Source organism: Arvicola amphibius, chromosome 5 (assembly GCF_903992535.2).
Source record: "Arvicola amphibius chromosome 5, mArvAmp1.2, whole genome shotgun sequence".
Taxonomy (NCBI): Eukaryota; Metazoa; Chordata; class Mammalia; order Rodentia; family Cricetidae; genus Arvicola; species Arvicola amphibius.
This window is the reverse complement of record NC_052051.1, coordinates 145621513-145636432: the sequence shown is the minus strand read 5'-3', so window position 1 is coordinate 145636432 and position 14920 is coordinate 145621513. Positions and strand designations below refer to the sequence as shown.

At 37.8% G+C, this 14920-nt stretch overlaps 1 protein-coding gene across 1 annotated transcript in view; it reads left to right on the top strand.

Moving 5' to 3' along the window:
- The first annotated feature begins 5871 nt into the window (after nucleotides 1-5871).
- The window catches only part of Dcc (DCC netrin 1 receptor), a 658913-nt gene continuing 649864 nt past the window's right edge, over nucleotides 5872-14920 (top strand). Inside the window, exons 1-2 of the mRNA XM_042055177.1 lie at nucleotides 5872-5875; nucleotides 6298-6618. Coding sequence (XP_041911111.1) covers nucleotides 5872-5875; nucleotides 6298-6618 — 325 coding nt within the window. The remainder of the gene's footprint in view (nucleotides 5876-6297; nucleotides 6619-14920) is intronic.

Genomic DNA, 14920 nt, shown 5'->3' with positions numbered 1-14920 from the left:
TTCAGCCTCTTACTCACATCTTGACTAACCCATATCTAATAATCTGTGTAACACCACGAATGGTGTCTTACCGGGAAAGATTCAGCACATCTGTCCTGGTGGCTGGCTTCATGGCATCTGGTTGTAGAGGCAGGGCAATTGTCTGAGCCATCTACCTCACTTCCTTCTTCCTGTTCTGTCTACTCCACCCACCTATTTTCTAACCTATTAGGCCAAGCAGTTTTCTTTATTAATTAACCAATGAAATCAACAGATTGATAGAAGACCCGCCTCCATCAGGAGGGCATGGTAGCAATGGTGGCAGGACTGGCCTGGCTTGGTCCATGTTGTTGAGAAGGAATAGTGGAGATACAGGTGCTCATCAAATTTCCTTTCTAGTCACTTTGTGCCCCTTGTCTAAGGGATAGTCCCAAACATACACAGATTGGTTCTACCCTCCTCTGTTAATTCTCCTGGGGAGCACTCAGAAAGACACAATAACATGTTTATTCCTTTGCAAATTTGATTCAGGCAAGTCAGACTGTGAAGATTAACTATCAAAAAATTTATTTCTGTCTTAGGGATTTTATCGGTGTGATGAGATGACTTTCACAATGCAGCAACTATTTTTGTAAAAAAAGCATTTAATTGAGGTGGCTTACATTTTCAGAGTTTTAGTCCATTATCATCATAGTTCAATATGGTGGCCTGCAGGCAGACATGGTGCTGGCACAGGGGCTGAGTACAGCTCATATTATAATTGATCTTAATAATAAAAACCCAGAGTCAGATATCGGGGTAAATGCTGAAAGATCGGAGAAACAGAGGAACAATCACAGCCACCTCTTCCTTTGTCAACTTCTCAGCTGAAAAAGGGTATCCTGTCTCTACAAATCTTCAGGCTGAATGCCTTGAACACTTTTCTCTTCCCAGCTATATCCTTTCCTGTCTCCACCTCGCTAGTGCTGGGATTAAAGACATGTGACTCCTAAGTATTAGGATTAAAGATGTGAGCCACCACCTCCTGGCTCTATTTATCTTTGAGATGGGATCAATCTTGTATAGCCTAGGGTGGCCTTGAACTCACAGAGACCCATCAGCCTCTGCATCCCAAGTACTGGAATTAAAGGTATGTTGCATCACTGCCTGGCCTTTATCGCTAACTAGTGTGGAATATAACTAACTCCAAACTCTGATCTTCAGGCAAACTTGGTTAGATCACAAACAAAATATCACCACAGCTGAGACATCTTAACAAACAAACAACAGGAAGTGGTCTCTTTCACTGGACATGGCTTGAGCATATATGAGAACTCAAGGCCCATATCCACAAGGTCACACTCCCTCCAATAAGACCACACCTACTCCAACAAGGATACACCTTCTGATAATGCCAAGCCCTTTGGGGGCTATTCTCTTTCAAACCACTGTGACTTCTGATTTCTGCCATTTTTTATATCTGACAAAACTAAAATAAGTTTTGATATTTTTCCTTTTGATCAACTGTGAAGAATAAGTATTCCATTGAAAGAAAACATGGGTACTTTATCTGCTTAAAATAACTCCTTGTAAAAAGATTTTAGGAAGGTGAAATGTGTATGTGTAGGCATATAGATACACATATGTAGTAGAAATATATATGTATATTATACATATATACACATATATATATGTATACACCCACCCACACCCACCCCCATATATATATATATATATATATATATATATATATATATATACACACACACACACACACACACACACACATATATGGCCTTAGCTTCTGTTCTAGCTAAAGATTTACTAAAGCCAACATTTGGAGTACCTTGATTTGAGAGCTTCCTTAGTGAGCCTTGCATTACATCACACCTGTTCTTGCATTTCCTAAACTCTTACCATGTGTCCATATCCCAGATACACGATCTCCTCCTTAATTATTAATATATATATACATATATATATGAATGAATGCACAACCTTATAATATACTTAGTCCACTTACCATTGCTCATATGCACTTGTATCTAAAACTGAACACTTGGAAGACAGAATATGCAATAACTTGTTCCCAGAGAAACTGGTTCTCCCTTTCTCAGCAGCCATTGACTTCTTATATTCTTCTAGAGGTGGGATCATGTGGGATTTTTCCCTTCCCACATTGGCATGTCAACTAAAATCATTTTGCTAGACTTGTTCATGTGACATATTCCTCCTATTTCCTAGGTGTATTTTCTCTATTATGCCTAGGAGAAAAGATCTAGTGTTAGATGTACTAGGCCTCTGGCTCTTATAATCTTTCTTTCTCCCTCTTCTGTGATCGCCCCCGCCCCCCGCAAGCCTTTGGTGGAAGTGTTAAGTCATAGATGTATCAGTTGCTGTTGGGCACCAATAGTCGCCTTTTCTCTGCATTCAGAGCAGTTGTGTCTCTGTGCAGCAGTCTCTGTCTATTGCAAAGAAGCTTCTTAGATGAAGCGTGAAGGCAGCATTCATCTGTGGGTATAAGGAAACCCACTTAGAATAGTTAGAAATTCTTCTGCTTTAGGAACACGGCAACGTAGGTTCTTCTCTCAGGTCTGTGACCACTGTGAGCACTTTTCTAAGTTTAAAGAACCAGGCATGATTTCTCTGTCACCAAGCAAGACTTTTAATTAAACAGAGGTTGGCTACCAGAACATAAGTGATAGTATCGTACTGTTTTTGGTGTTTTTCTAGGCCAGTCATTGTTATGGTTCATAGGCTGTCCATCTGGGAAAGACTACTGAGTCTTCATCTCCTTTGGCAGCTTGAATAACACCTTGTGATACTGTAAGAACCGGTGCTCAGGGATGAGGTCTTTTAGATCAGTTTCAGGCGAGTTCCTCGAAATTGTGTTTGAAGTGTATATTGTCTTCAGCGAGAGGTTCTCATATCCTGGGAGGTGATTGTATCACTTACTTTAGTGTTCCTGTGATAAAATACCTTGAGCAACTTAATTATGGAAGTGTCCATTTTGACTTGTGATTTTAGAGGAATAGGAATCCATCCGTTGTGGAAGGTAGGAAGAGTAGAAATTGACAGATGGAGTGCAAGAACAGGAAGCTGAGAACTCCCATTTCAACTTTAAACACAAAGGGAACCAGAAGTAAGGGGAGGCTGTAAATTTTAAGAGCCCACACCCAGTAACGTATTTCCTCTAGCAAGACCACATCTCTTGAATCCCCCCAGAGAGCACCGTCAGATATGGAACAAGTGTTCAAATACCAAAGACTATAAGAGACTTTTTCTCGTTTAAACCATCACAGCTAGCAAGGGTAATGGATGTGGCCCAAATTGTTTTCAAAGACCCTTGTATTGCACTTCATCCAGCAGCAGGAGGGCTGGTAGGTTTCTCATGCCTCGGACTGGGAATTTTGTCAGATAAGGCATGGCTTGTAATGGAGGTACCACTACCACATGTCACATGACTCCATGAGTATGCATATATACATATACGCATGTATACACACATATAAAAAGTTGATTTATAAAATATTATGTTTCCATGGTATCTCCAAATACTCAGTATTATTTATTTTCCTTCCTTCTCTCTCCCCTTGTATTATCTTCCTCTCTCCCCAGTTAAAGGTTTCCCCTCCATTTTTCAAATTTGGTAATAGAGAATGAGAACTTGTTAATATACATCAAAGTCAATAGTTGATGCACTAACAGATTATTTTTTAGACATATCAAGTACCTTACAAGAGGTCAGAGACAGTTTGTTCTTCATATCATCTGAAACTTTGACATTAAAGTCACTTGTCATTTCTCAAATAACTCTTTTTACTTGGGTCTGTCCTTTCTAAAATATTAAGTAATGTGAGTTCTTGAAGTTAAGGAGATTTCATTTATTTCAAGGCCATATATTTAAAGTATAATTGTTATAGAGAGAATTAAAAAAGCTCAAATTACCAACGAGAGGCAAGGGTAATTGTGTCATAGAAAAATTAATCTTTATTTAACTTTCCTAAACCATGTACTCACAGCACTGAAAACTGTCATAACCTTCCTGTTTCACAGTAAGTAGATTATTTATTTGTGATAATGGGCACATATGCTCATTAACATGCTGTCATAAACAGCTGTGCTAAATGTATTATGTGCTCCGTGACATAAATCATGTACACAGCATGAGGTTGAGTTTAAAATATAGGCCCCGGCTAGAACAAAAATGCAATAAATGTTTTTTAATATAGTTGCCTAGTCTCGCATTGTGAATTTATTTCTTCTGTTTTAATGCTACTTAAATGGAAATTGTGGACATTATTCTGATGAAGCATCTTGACATTCAATAACATTAGAACTCTTTATGCTTTCTTGCCCTTAGTGCAGCTCCAGCCAGGTATTCCCAACTAGTGTTTTTTCTGACAAATAAGAAAGGTGTATTTAATTTAAAATCTATCTGCATCTCAGTAGCCTTAGTGAGTTCCATTGACAGATGCCTTCAACACACTCCTGTGCCAATCCCTTGCAAAATGGGAGCTGAATTGAAAAGTCCTCTGTTTCAGTGAATAATTCTGTTTTATATGTGAAGGACACGAGTTCTGAGGATGTACACGACCATTTAGAATTCCACGTATTTAAGTGATATAGACTCGACAAGAAGCAAGATATTCAGACTCTCAATCAGACACACTTTCCACTCAAGAGATAGGCTGCTTCACTATAATTGTATATATATGTAAATATTATGTAAATATCAACCTGTATGAGAAGGCTCTCTAGTTGGCATGGACAGGATCAGATTGGAGCCATTTATGTCCTTTACCTCTATCATTTATCATCACTATGATTTTATAATCAATACTAGTTTGAGCAAAACAAAGCCGTAGATGCTTTCTGTGCATCGGAAGAGTAGTTGCAAGGAGTTAGTGTCTGATCGGAAGTGATAAGATCGCTGGGAATAGATCACTGGGAATAGATCACGGGGAATAAATCACGGGGAATAGATCACGGGGAATGCCATAGACATAATGCCCATCGTTAGAAATAATGGCTGTGTGCACTAAAAACCCTGGAAGGAAACAACTGCAGAACCTGCATTTCCCTGGAAATCAGGAATAATCATGACCATGTGAGCCAACATAGGTCAGCCCGTGATGAGAATATTGATTATATTAATTTAGATGTTTGCCACTTAGATCATAGAAAGCAGATAAGATTTCACAAAACTACCAACGGTGTTCCAGATAAATTTAAAACGCCAGAGAACCCGAGGCTGCCATCGTGCACAGAATAAAAGCTTGATTTAAAGGTGTTTTATGAAATTAAATGCAACTTCAAATGAATAAAGGACACTTACAAGAAACTGATCACCACATGTATGTTTTCATGCAGTGTGGTTCAGGAGAAAGTGGGATTAGATGGTGGGAAAGGAGTTCAGTTGTGCTTTAACAAAGATCCCATTTATGAAAGAAAATACTGGGAAAGATTGTAGAACTGTTAGACATATAGATTATTCAAAATTAAAAAAAATGTCTTGACTTGAAAGACTTGATACACACTGTGCAAAGCATGCAAACCCAATGACCTTCTGAGATCTTGCCAAGGTCTTTGATTTATCAATCTGGATACTAGTAATTACTATACTGATAGTCTTCGTTAGTTATGCCTGCTCCATCTCCTCAGGAATTTTAAATACTATTTTAATCTTTCTGTTGACTGCTTATGTTTGTTTACATTCATGACAAATCGACTGCAATATTCTCTTAGCTAAGCCCACAAGAAACTCCTGGAAAGATAGAGAGTTACTTTGGGGGTTTTAGGCAGTAGCCTTATGACTTTCTTGGGCAGGTGAGATTTATCTATGCTAAATCCCCCTGATGTCTATTCTAAGTAACTTTGTCAACACCACTGATTTTAATTTTGTAAAATAAAATGGGTAGATTTAAAAATGCCAAGAAATGCTAAAATGCAGATAATGGGATTACTCAAGTCTCACAAATCTTAGCTGTCACACTACTAACTGATGAGACTTAAAAGTATCTGTTTTTATAAGGAAAACACTCATTTTATCAGTATAAATTTTCATATAATGATGGACATAATCATATTTATCCATAAATTATGAATTATTATTTTATTAGTAATATTTTCTGGCCAGTTGCTTCATTAATTGGTACTCACATAAGTATTATTCTTTTATTTCAGACAGTATTCATGATCTTAAATTTATCAATACATAGATCTAAAATAAAGAGGCTTCTTTTTGAAAAATAAGTTTTGCAAGAAAATGTTGAAGAAATCAATATTGAAATTTCTCAGAATGCGCGAATTCATTTCCCTTCTGTTCTCTTATTCCAGGTTTTCAAATTAAACCTTTCACGTCTCTTCGTTTTGTGTCTGAACCTTCTGATGCTGTCACAATGCGGGGTGGGAACGTCCTGCTCAACTGCTCCGCAGAGTCAGACCGAGGAGCTCCAGTCATTAAGTGGAGGAAAGATGGCCTCATCCTAGCCTTGGGCATGGATGACAGGAAGCAGCAACTCCCCAATGGGTCTCTGTTGATACAGAACATACTTCATTCGAGACACCATAAGCCAGACGAAGGACTTTACCAGTGTGAGGCATCCTTGGGAGATGCTGGCTCAATTATTAGCCGTATAGCAAAAGTTGCTGTAGCAGGTATGTAGATATTTTCCTTTCTCCTACTTATCTTTTCTATCCTTTTTAAGAATAAGCAATAACTAATCCTTGTAAATGCAATGCACATGTGATTATTTTATTTTAATTTAAATAGTTACATAAGTTGTCAGATGGTAGTTCATCATTATATCAAGCTAGCTTCACATAGTTATTTGTGTGGTGAAAACAATTGAAAGGACTTTTTTAGCAATGGTGAAACAGACAATAAAATCATAACTTTGGCAAGTTTCCTGAGTCTAGAATATGCATTTCTTCTTCTAATTAATACTTTTCCCCAATGTCACATAGACCCCCCTCCCCTCATTTCTCACCCATCTAACCCATCAAGCTTCTCGTAATTATCCTTCCAGTTTTTGTAAGTGTGTAATGGTAATCATTTAGATTTCACATGTATGGAATCTAAAAACGTGTTATTTTTTTCTTTTTGACTCATTCTTTTCGTATAATATGTTTTAGCCTCAGCAACACTGCTAAAATGCCAGATTTCTTCCTTTTAATGGATTGATGGCATTCCATTAGGTATCCCACAGGTTCTTTACCTACTAATCTGCTGATGGTCACATAGGTTGATTCTAAACTTTGATGTTGTGGCTAGTATTGCAGGAGGCTTGGGGTTACCAACATCCACTTGCCACTTCATCCTTAGGAGATACACGGGTCCAGTGACGTGCTTATAATATCTTATGCTGCATCAACTTTTAGTTTTCTGTGAAATTTATCCATAATGACCATATTTTAGTTTTTCCACCAACAGCATACATTTGTAAGCAAAATAAAAGAGGACTAAATGACTCGTATCTCGGGGTTTTTTTTTTTTTATTAACTTTCCTTTTTCAATTAACATAGAAAACAGCTGGTACATTTCAGAAGTATGAACAGCTTTGGGTGATTTGCTCTCAAGACAGGGCTGATTCCTACAGATTCATTGATTACATGAAGTGGCGGACATTCTATTAATAAAATATTAGAAAAATTATACCCTAATCAATTCTATTTTACGAAGTCAATGATGTTAAATTTTGTAAAACTTGATGCTTTAAGCCCTGACAGCAATATATTTTATTTTAATCACAGCATCCTAATCCATAATATAGACCTCAAGTGAGAAATAAAAATGTTCCATTAGTGCTTTCAAATGCAGCTCCCTTATCGACATATCAGCTCAATGTCTAAGAATAAGAAAGACACATTGCTTCTTGTCTGTGAACCTCAAAACTGTGCAGAAATTTGGTAAACAGGGTGAAGGGTGTTTTGCTACCCACGGTGTTGCCATATCTGCTCCACCTTTGACTTGGAGGAGCCCCATGAGCATTTTCTGTTACCCATGTAGTTCTAGATCTGTGGGGATCTTTGTTTTAATTGGTTTTTGTGATGACCTAACTTAAACTTTGACAATGATGTATTACACATGCTTATGTTTGTGTGTATAGGTAAAATAAATATATAGACAATTTGATATGAACATCAAATACAACAAACAAAACAAAATGAAATTAAGTTAATCAAATGATTAAGCATATTTGAGAACTATTTCCAATGTTAATCTTTTATTTTCACTTTAAAAAAGCAAACATAGTGTTGAAAGGGCGGATATAGCCATTTCCTTCTGTCCTGGATGTCATCTCATCTAGATGCAGGCTGAAAGATTAGTCCCAATAAGGACTCATCTTTGTAAATAACACAAAAAAGAGAGTTAATCAGAACCCCGCATACCACCAAATTCCTATCCTCTCTCTCTCTCTCTCTCTCTCTCTCTCTCTCTCTCTCTCTCTCTCTCTCTCTCTCTCACACACACACACACACACACACACACACACCTCTCTATTATGGGTAGATATGATGTGAAGCTGGGAAGAAATGGATTTCACACAGACATCTTAAGATTCCACACTCAGTCTGACTTCCTGCCACGTTTGTTGACTTCTTTTCTACACCAATGTTTCTTACAACCGAGAGTTTTACCTTCTCAGAATGAACATGTTGCCATTCTGGCTCTGAAGTTGCTAGCATTATGAGGTTTACCCTTTGAGGGGGGTATTAGTGCCTCAAAGTGGGGGAAACAGTGAGCTGAAACTTGCTTCTTGTTATGTGGAAATAGTCCACAGGGTGGACCTGGAAGGGGCCATGAGGAGGCCAAATGCTGCTGACTCTCTAATCTCAGAAGACCGGCTTCTAGAACTGTGAAAACAGAATTCCTATTATATATAGACTACTCACTTTAAAGTATTTTTGTTCTAGCAAACTAAAGCAGACTCATCCATATCCGTTGCACCAGACTTTCCCTCAGCTAACGTATTTTTTCTGTGTAGTGCTCTTATTTCCAGTATAATGGCCAGCCATTCTGATTAGCCCTGGGTGGACATTAGCATGGCATTTGATAGTCTTATATTCCAGGAAACCTTGTAGTTGTCAGGCAGAACTGAGATGTTTGATCATCATACTTAAAGGCAATCCTGCCTGAATTAGTAATGACATCATAAGGAAGTGGTTCTCAACCTTCCTAGTGCTACAACCCTTTAATACAGTTCCTCATGTTGTGGTGACTCCCAACAATAAAATTCTTTGATTGCTTCTTCTTAACTGTAATTTTGCTGTTATTTTGAGTCATAATGTAAATATCTGATATGTAGTATTTCTGATATGTGACCCTGTGAAATGATCTTTACCCCCAAAGGGGTCATTGTAGCACAAATTGTAAAAACCCAGAGAGACAGATATTGGGGTTCAACCTGGAAGCCAGAAAAGCTAAGCCATAGAGAAGTCTTACCTCTTCCAAGGCTGGTTGACCACAGACTAAAGCAGACAGTCTCTATCTCCTCTCATTTTATATTCCCTCTAGTGCTGGGATTAAGGGCATATGGCTACCCAGTATGGAATTAAAGCTGTAGGCCACCACCACCTGGATTTATTTCTGCATTGATCTTGTGTAGCCCAGAGTGGCCTTCAATTCACAAATATCCATCTGACTTTGTCTGCCAAATTCTGGGATTAAAGGTGTGTGCCACCACTGCCTGACCTCTAGTGGCTTTAGCTTTATCTCTGGTCTTCAGCAAGATTTATTTATCAAAATACAAATAATATATACTCCTACAGGTCATGACCCACAGTTTGAGAACCCCTGTCCTCGGGAGACAGGTGGGGAGATAGCCCGATTGTGAATAGCAAGGTTTAAGTTATCTCGAGCTGGTGAGTGATGAGTGTCGGGAATTTGATTAATGCATACAAAGGATAGGGAGTATGGAACTTTAATTGTAATTGTGGTTGATTAAGAGAAGCATGTGGGATAGGTACTGAAGAGTAGAGAAAGGTTTTATGGCTGAGAGGGGCTTGCTTGACTTTCTGTAGCTTGTATGTTTTTGACCTCGTGGATCCTATCATGGCTCCAGGGGCTTTACCTCTGCTGATAGGAATGAATCAGGTTGGCATTTTGATGCCCTGCTACAAAAGGCAGCTTTATCTGTACTGCTAATGAAAATGTCCGGAATGCTGCAAAGTCTGTGTTCCTGCGATCCAGGATGAGGTTTATGTTTTCTCTGTTTCAGCAGTGAAATGAGGAATGATTCCTTCGCTGTGAGATATTAAAATAAAGTGGCTTTGACTTTAGTATTCTATGGAAGGGGAGGCTCAGGGATACAGTCATTGAGTTGTAGTCTAATATCAGATTGTATCATTTCAAGGCGATAAGGTTCTTCATGGCATTTTAAACACTTGCCATGCTGTTTGGCAACACGGAATGCATCAATGTTATGTCTGTGGAGGTTAAGGTTGCCAAACCACTAGAATTCACAAGGGGCATATATCTTCCTTGCAATAAAGACCATGGTCTTGATTTAATCTTATTTTTTAAAGCATTAGCAATCAATAAAGTAGTTACTACTGAAAGGTAGCAGTCAGCTTAGTCTGGGTAAGAAACAAAACAAAACACAGCTCTTGTATACCCTCAGTGTAAAGCCAATGAATGCAATGCCCCTCTTGCGGTTTGACTTTCTCAAAGTGATTTTTTTATATTAAAAAAAAAAGGAAAAAAGTGGCAACCGAAAGCAGTCTTTGATCAGTCAGAGCGCTTTATGCAGTTATCTTGCCATGCGCCATTCACTCTGATTCCAGGAGCCTCTCAAGTGCTCTTTAAATCCTGAGTACACACTTCGCTGGAGAGGGAAAGACAGTAGGAAGATAAATGGGGACACAATCCCAGGCAATATCTTTACAAAGGTTGCAATGTAACAAGTTAATGAAAAGTGGTGGGGTTTGTTGTTGGGTGATTGGTTTTTTTTTTTTTTTTTTTTTTTTTTTTTTTTTTTTTTTTTTTTTTTTTGCAATTTTGAGTCCAATTAGTAAACCATGACGGGCTATCAAATCTCTGAAAGTAACTTGACTGCTGTTGAGTTTTACTGGGAATGTCCTGTTTATCCTAACTGTTCTAACTTAAGAGAGTGCAGTCTTCCTTTGCTATGCCTTCTTCTGTGTATCAGGGAAGTTGAGCTTGAGGAGAGAAGGAGGCCTGCCTATTATTTTCTATCACACTGTCTAGTTTCTACCCAAAGCATCCATTGTGATTAGTTGTAGACATGGATCCTACCAATGGTGACATGAGCATTCGCTGCAGCGGGGGAGTTCTGCACCCATCACAAGCTTCTTCCTTCCCTCTTCTGTCCTTTGCCTCTATTTTTCTTCCTTATTGTACCCAAAGAAATTTAAATACCCTCACAGCTGTCCATATATAGACAGAGTATATAGACAGCGTACTGTTTCAGTCATCTCTGGAAAAGGTTCTGGGTCCTTTTTCTCAGCTTCATTAATGTCCCTTCAACTGAAGCAGGACTCGTGGTATGTGGCAGTGAGTTAGACTCTGAATTGCATGCATACGTCCTCTTCCGACTGGAACTCAGGAATACCAGTGTCAAAGAAGAGACGATGTGAACAAACCTTCTGTGACTAATCATAGAAGATCCACCTCATTTCATTCTCCAGTGCTATAACCTATAACCACGGCCACACACACACACACACACACACACACACACACACACACACACGCTTGCTTTCTCTACAGCTGTTTGTCCACACAGCCCCTGTAGATTCCAAGGTACACAGCTCCTTATCTTTTACATTCTTGGATATGGAGTGGGGTCGACAAACATGAAAAATAAAAATAACAGTAATTGACTTTACTGGGAAATTCTTGATCAGTTTCTCTAAATCATCAATTATATGGAATAAAAAAAACATGATTTCTTTGGATGATTTTTGTTATCAAAGCTGTATACTCAATAGAGTCATATAACAAATTCAAAATAGAGAACCTGGCATTTGTTAAATAAGCATATGTGTCTTCTAGGAACACACTTTATTTTTAAGTGATTTTTGTGCTTCAAGCCAAGATTGCATATTATTTTTGTTCTTTTTTTTAGATCAAGGAAAGAAAAGAGCAACCAAATTGCATTTACTTCAGTCCTGTCATTCAGGGACTTATTTTCTATTTCTTCCCTATTACAATAGATATTTCAAGACACAAACTGCTCCATTTTGCTTTTAAATAACCCAGGCATTATAATTAAAATTTCCTTGTGTTTTTTAATAATTAGTTACTTGTGGAGTTGTTTCCACAAGCCCCCTTTCAGTATGCCTCCCATTTAAATGAGTTATGAAATAATTAGGGGATGCATATTATGGCGAGAGATGCGAGAAAGAGCCTTTTGTGGAAGGATAACCTGACCTTTCCATTCTTGCTCCAAAGGAAACAGGCAAAAGCTTGTCTGAAGGGAAGGAGAATAAAATACACTGCCTCGGGTCACTCAAATGTTATAGAAAGAAAACAGCAAGAAAAATGCTCATATTCCTCTTCTCTACAGGAGCAAATATAAGAATCTTGCTTAGAAGGTCAAGTTCATTCAGCGAAGCAGTTTGGAAAATGTATCCCAGGGCCCTGGACTCTCTGAAAAGTCTATTTTAGGAAGGTTCAGTTACAGAGGGAAGCTTTCCGTTTCACACGCACAGGAATGCTGTTGACTGTCAAGTGATGTGCAGGGAAATAAATTTGTTTGACTCTATAATTCCTAATGGCCTTAATTAGAGCCAATTTAGCTAAATACTCTTGCTATTTTCTGGTTAAAACATAAAAGAGAAAGAACGTGGATGAAATGGTTGTATGTGTACTGGTCTACAGTTTTTATTGCCAAATAAACCTTGTATAATCATTGATATTGCCCTCAACTTAAATAATTGAACTTTAAAGAGTAGGATTTTTATGTCTTTCAATTAACTTTGTAATAAGTTAGAATCAAAATATATTCCTGACAGGCTACAGTAGGAAATGGCAGTGGAGAACTTGACTGAAGAAAAACAAAAAAAAATTTTAAAATTCTTCATTCTTTCACTTTCTTTGCCTTGATATAGATTATAATTCACGTGGCAATGCTAACTGTTAATTATGAATCCAAATTTAATCTCCATCAGAAGAATGCTATTCTTTTCATCTTTTCTTGTGCAGTCCACAGTGTGGTTTTGCTGGCATTATAATGAAGAAGGTGTAATAGCTAAAGTAACTCAGATGATAATAATCAGAAGTTCTTCTTCTTTTCACATCTGCAAGACTCCGATGGAATATAATAATTTCACGTTAGAGATAACAATGAGCCTGCCAACGTTTTAAGTCACAAGTAGGAGAACGTGACACCAAGTAACTGCTCCATCACAAGGTTTGTGATACCCACATAACTGAGGAAATAACGATATGAAAAGTGTCAGGGTTGCTCAACCAAAGTCTTGGCACATGAGCCATGCGAGATGAAGACTTGAAGATCTGTCTGTGTATGGGAGGGTGTGGCCGTGATTTCTGCTACATTTATGAAAGAAATGAATAAGGGTAGAGACATGGGATCTGAGAGATAGAGCGTATGTGACAATATAAACCAGGAAGTACTCAGGATAACCTGCCCCTTCCGTCTCCCTGCACCCCTTACATTTCACCTCCCACAGTCGGAGTCGGAGCACCCTTTTCCATGGAGCACCTACAATACGTGTTAGCAGATTTTGATCAGGTAATTTCGCAGAGAAAGGGTGAAAAGGCAGTGCTTGACTTGTAGCGTGTCTTATTTTGCAATGGTGTTTCTCATGAACCACCTCTAATTAGTCTACGTAGCATAGCTGTAGATCTCTAGATTTCTAAGGAAATTGAAGCTGGTGGTAAAGAAAGGACATGTTTACCTTTATAAATCAGGATCTGGCACTGATGATTCTGTTATTATGTTTCTTATAATAAGGCTTAGCATTTAAAAAATATTACACGGAGATCTTTGAAACAGACTATTTATTTATATTACTTACAATTTTTCCCACATACTAACAAGACATTCACACCTAAAGAATGCTCTACAAATTAAATGGTAAACTAGAAGAAACTGGGAAATGTTAGTGTGCAGAGTACCTAAGCTCCTTTATTCTTTTTCTGTCGTGATCAACAGCAAAAGGATTGAAGAGAAACCATAAACATAGTCGCACACTTTTTCTGTCAGGGTCAATAACGTATATATTTGAAAATGTTGAATAAAATAAATGAACACATCTCTCCTAAAATTATTATTTTAATAGTCTACACATTAACTTCTATGTACATTTATGTAATCTATAGTAATGAAAATAATTGGTCACTTGTCTCATAATTATTAAATATGTCTTCTATTAGATGTGCGAGAATAATTGAAAATGACTCACTGAGGGCCTTGAAGTGGCCGCATAATATTCTCAATACAGCAAGAGACTTGATTTGGATCTGGAGTCATAAGGTTATCACAAAACAGAAACAAATGACATGTTTTAAAAAGCAATAAAGTAAGCATAGTAGGTTATAAATTATTCTCCTTTCTTTGTGACAACACACACACACACACGATTTTGATTTTTACAGATTTCAAGGTTTCAAAAACCTTTGTGCCAGTGGTCACAGCATTTTTCTCATAAAGGGCTTGCCTTGAAAACCTTCCACATAGCTGAGAAGCATCCCCAACACACAGACTTTTATCCCAGTTCATTAATGTAGAATTTTCTCTACATAAAATTCTTAGATGAAGGAAACTTTTCTAAGTGGACCATAGGGTTTGCTAATGGAAAGTAACTAACTACTGAGGTTTGTTTCATAGCATGCCTTGACTCCTTCAGAATCAGAGTAAAGACAATTACTGTTTGGTAGACATCAGCAGGCTGTGAGTGTATGAGGTGCATTGTATCTTTGCCCTTCGTACTTCTCATTGTGCTCACTAAATGATTCGGTTGGAATAGCGTG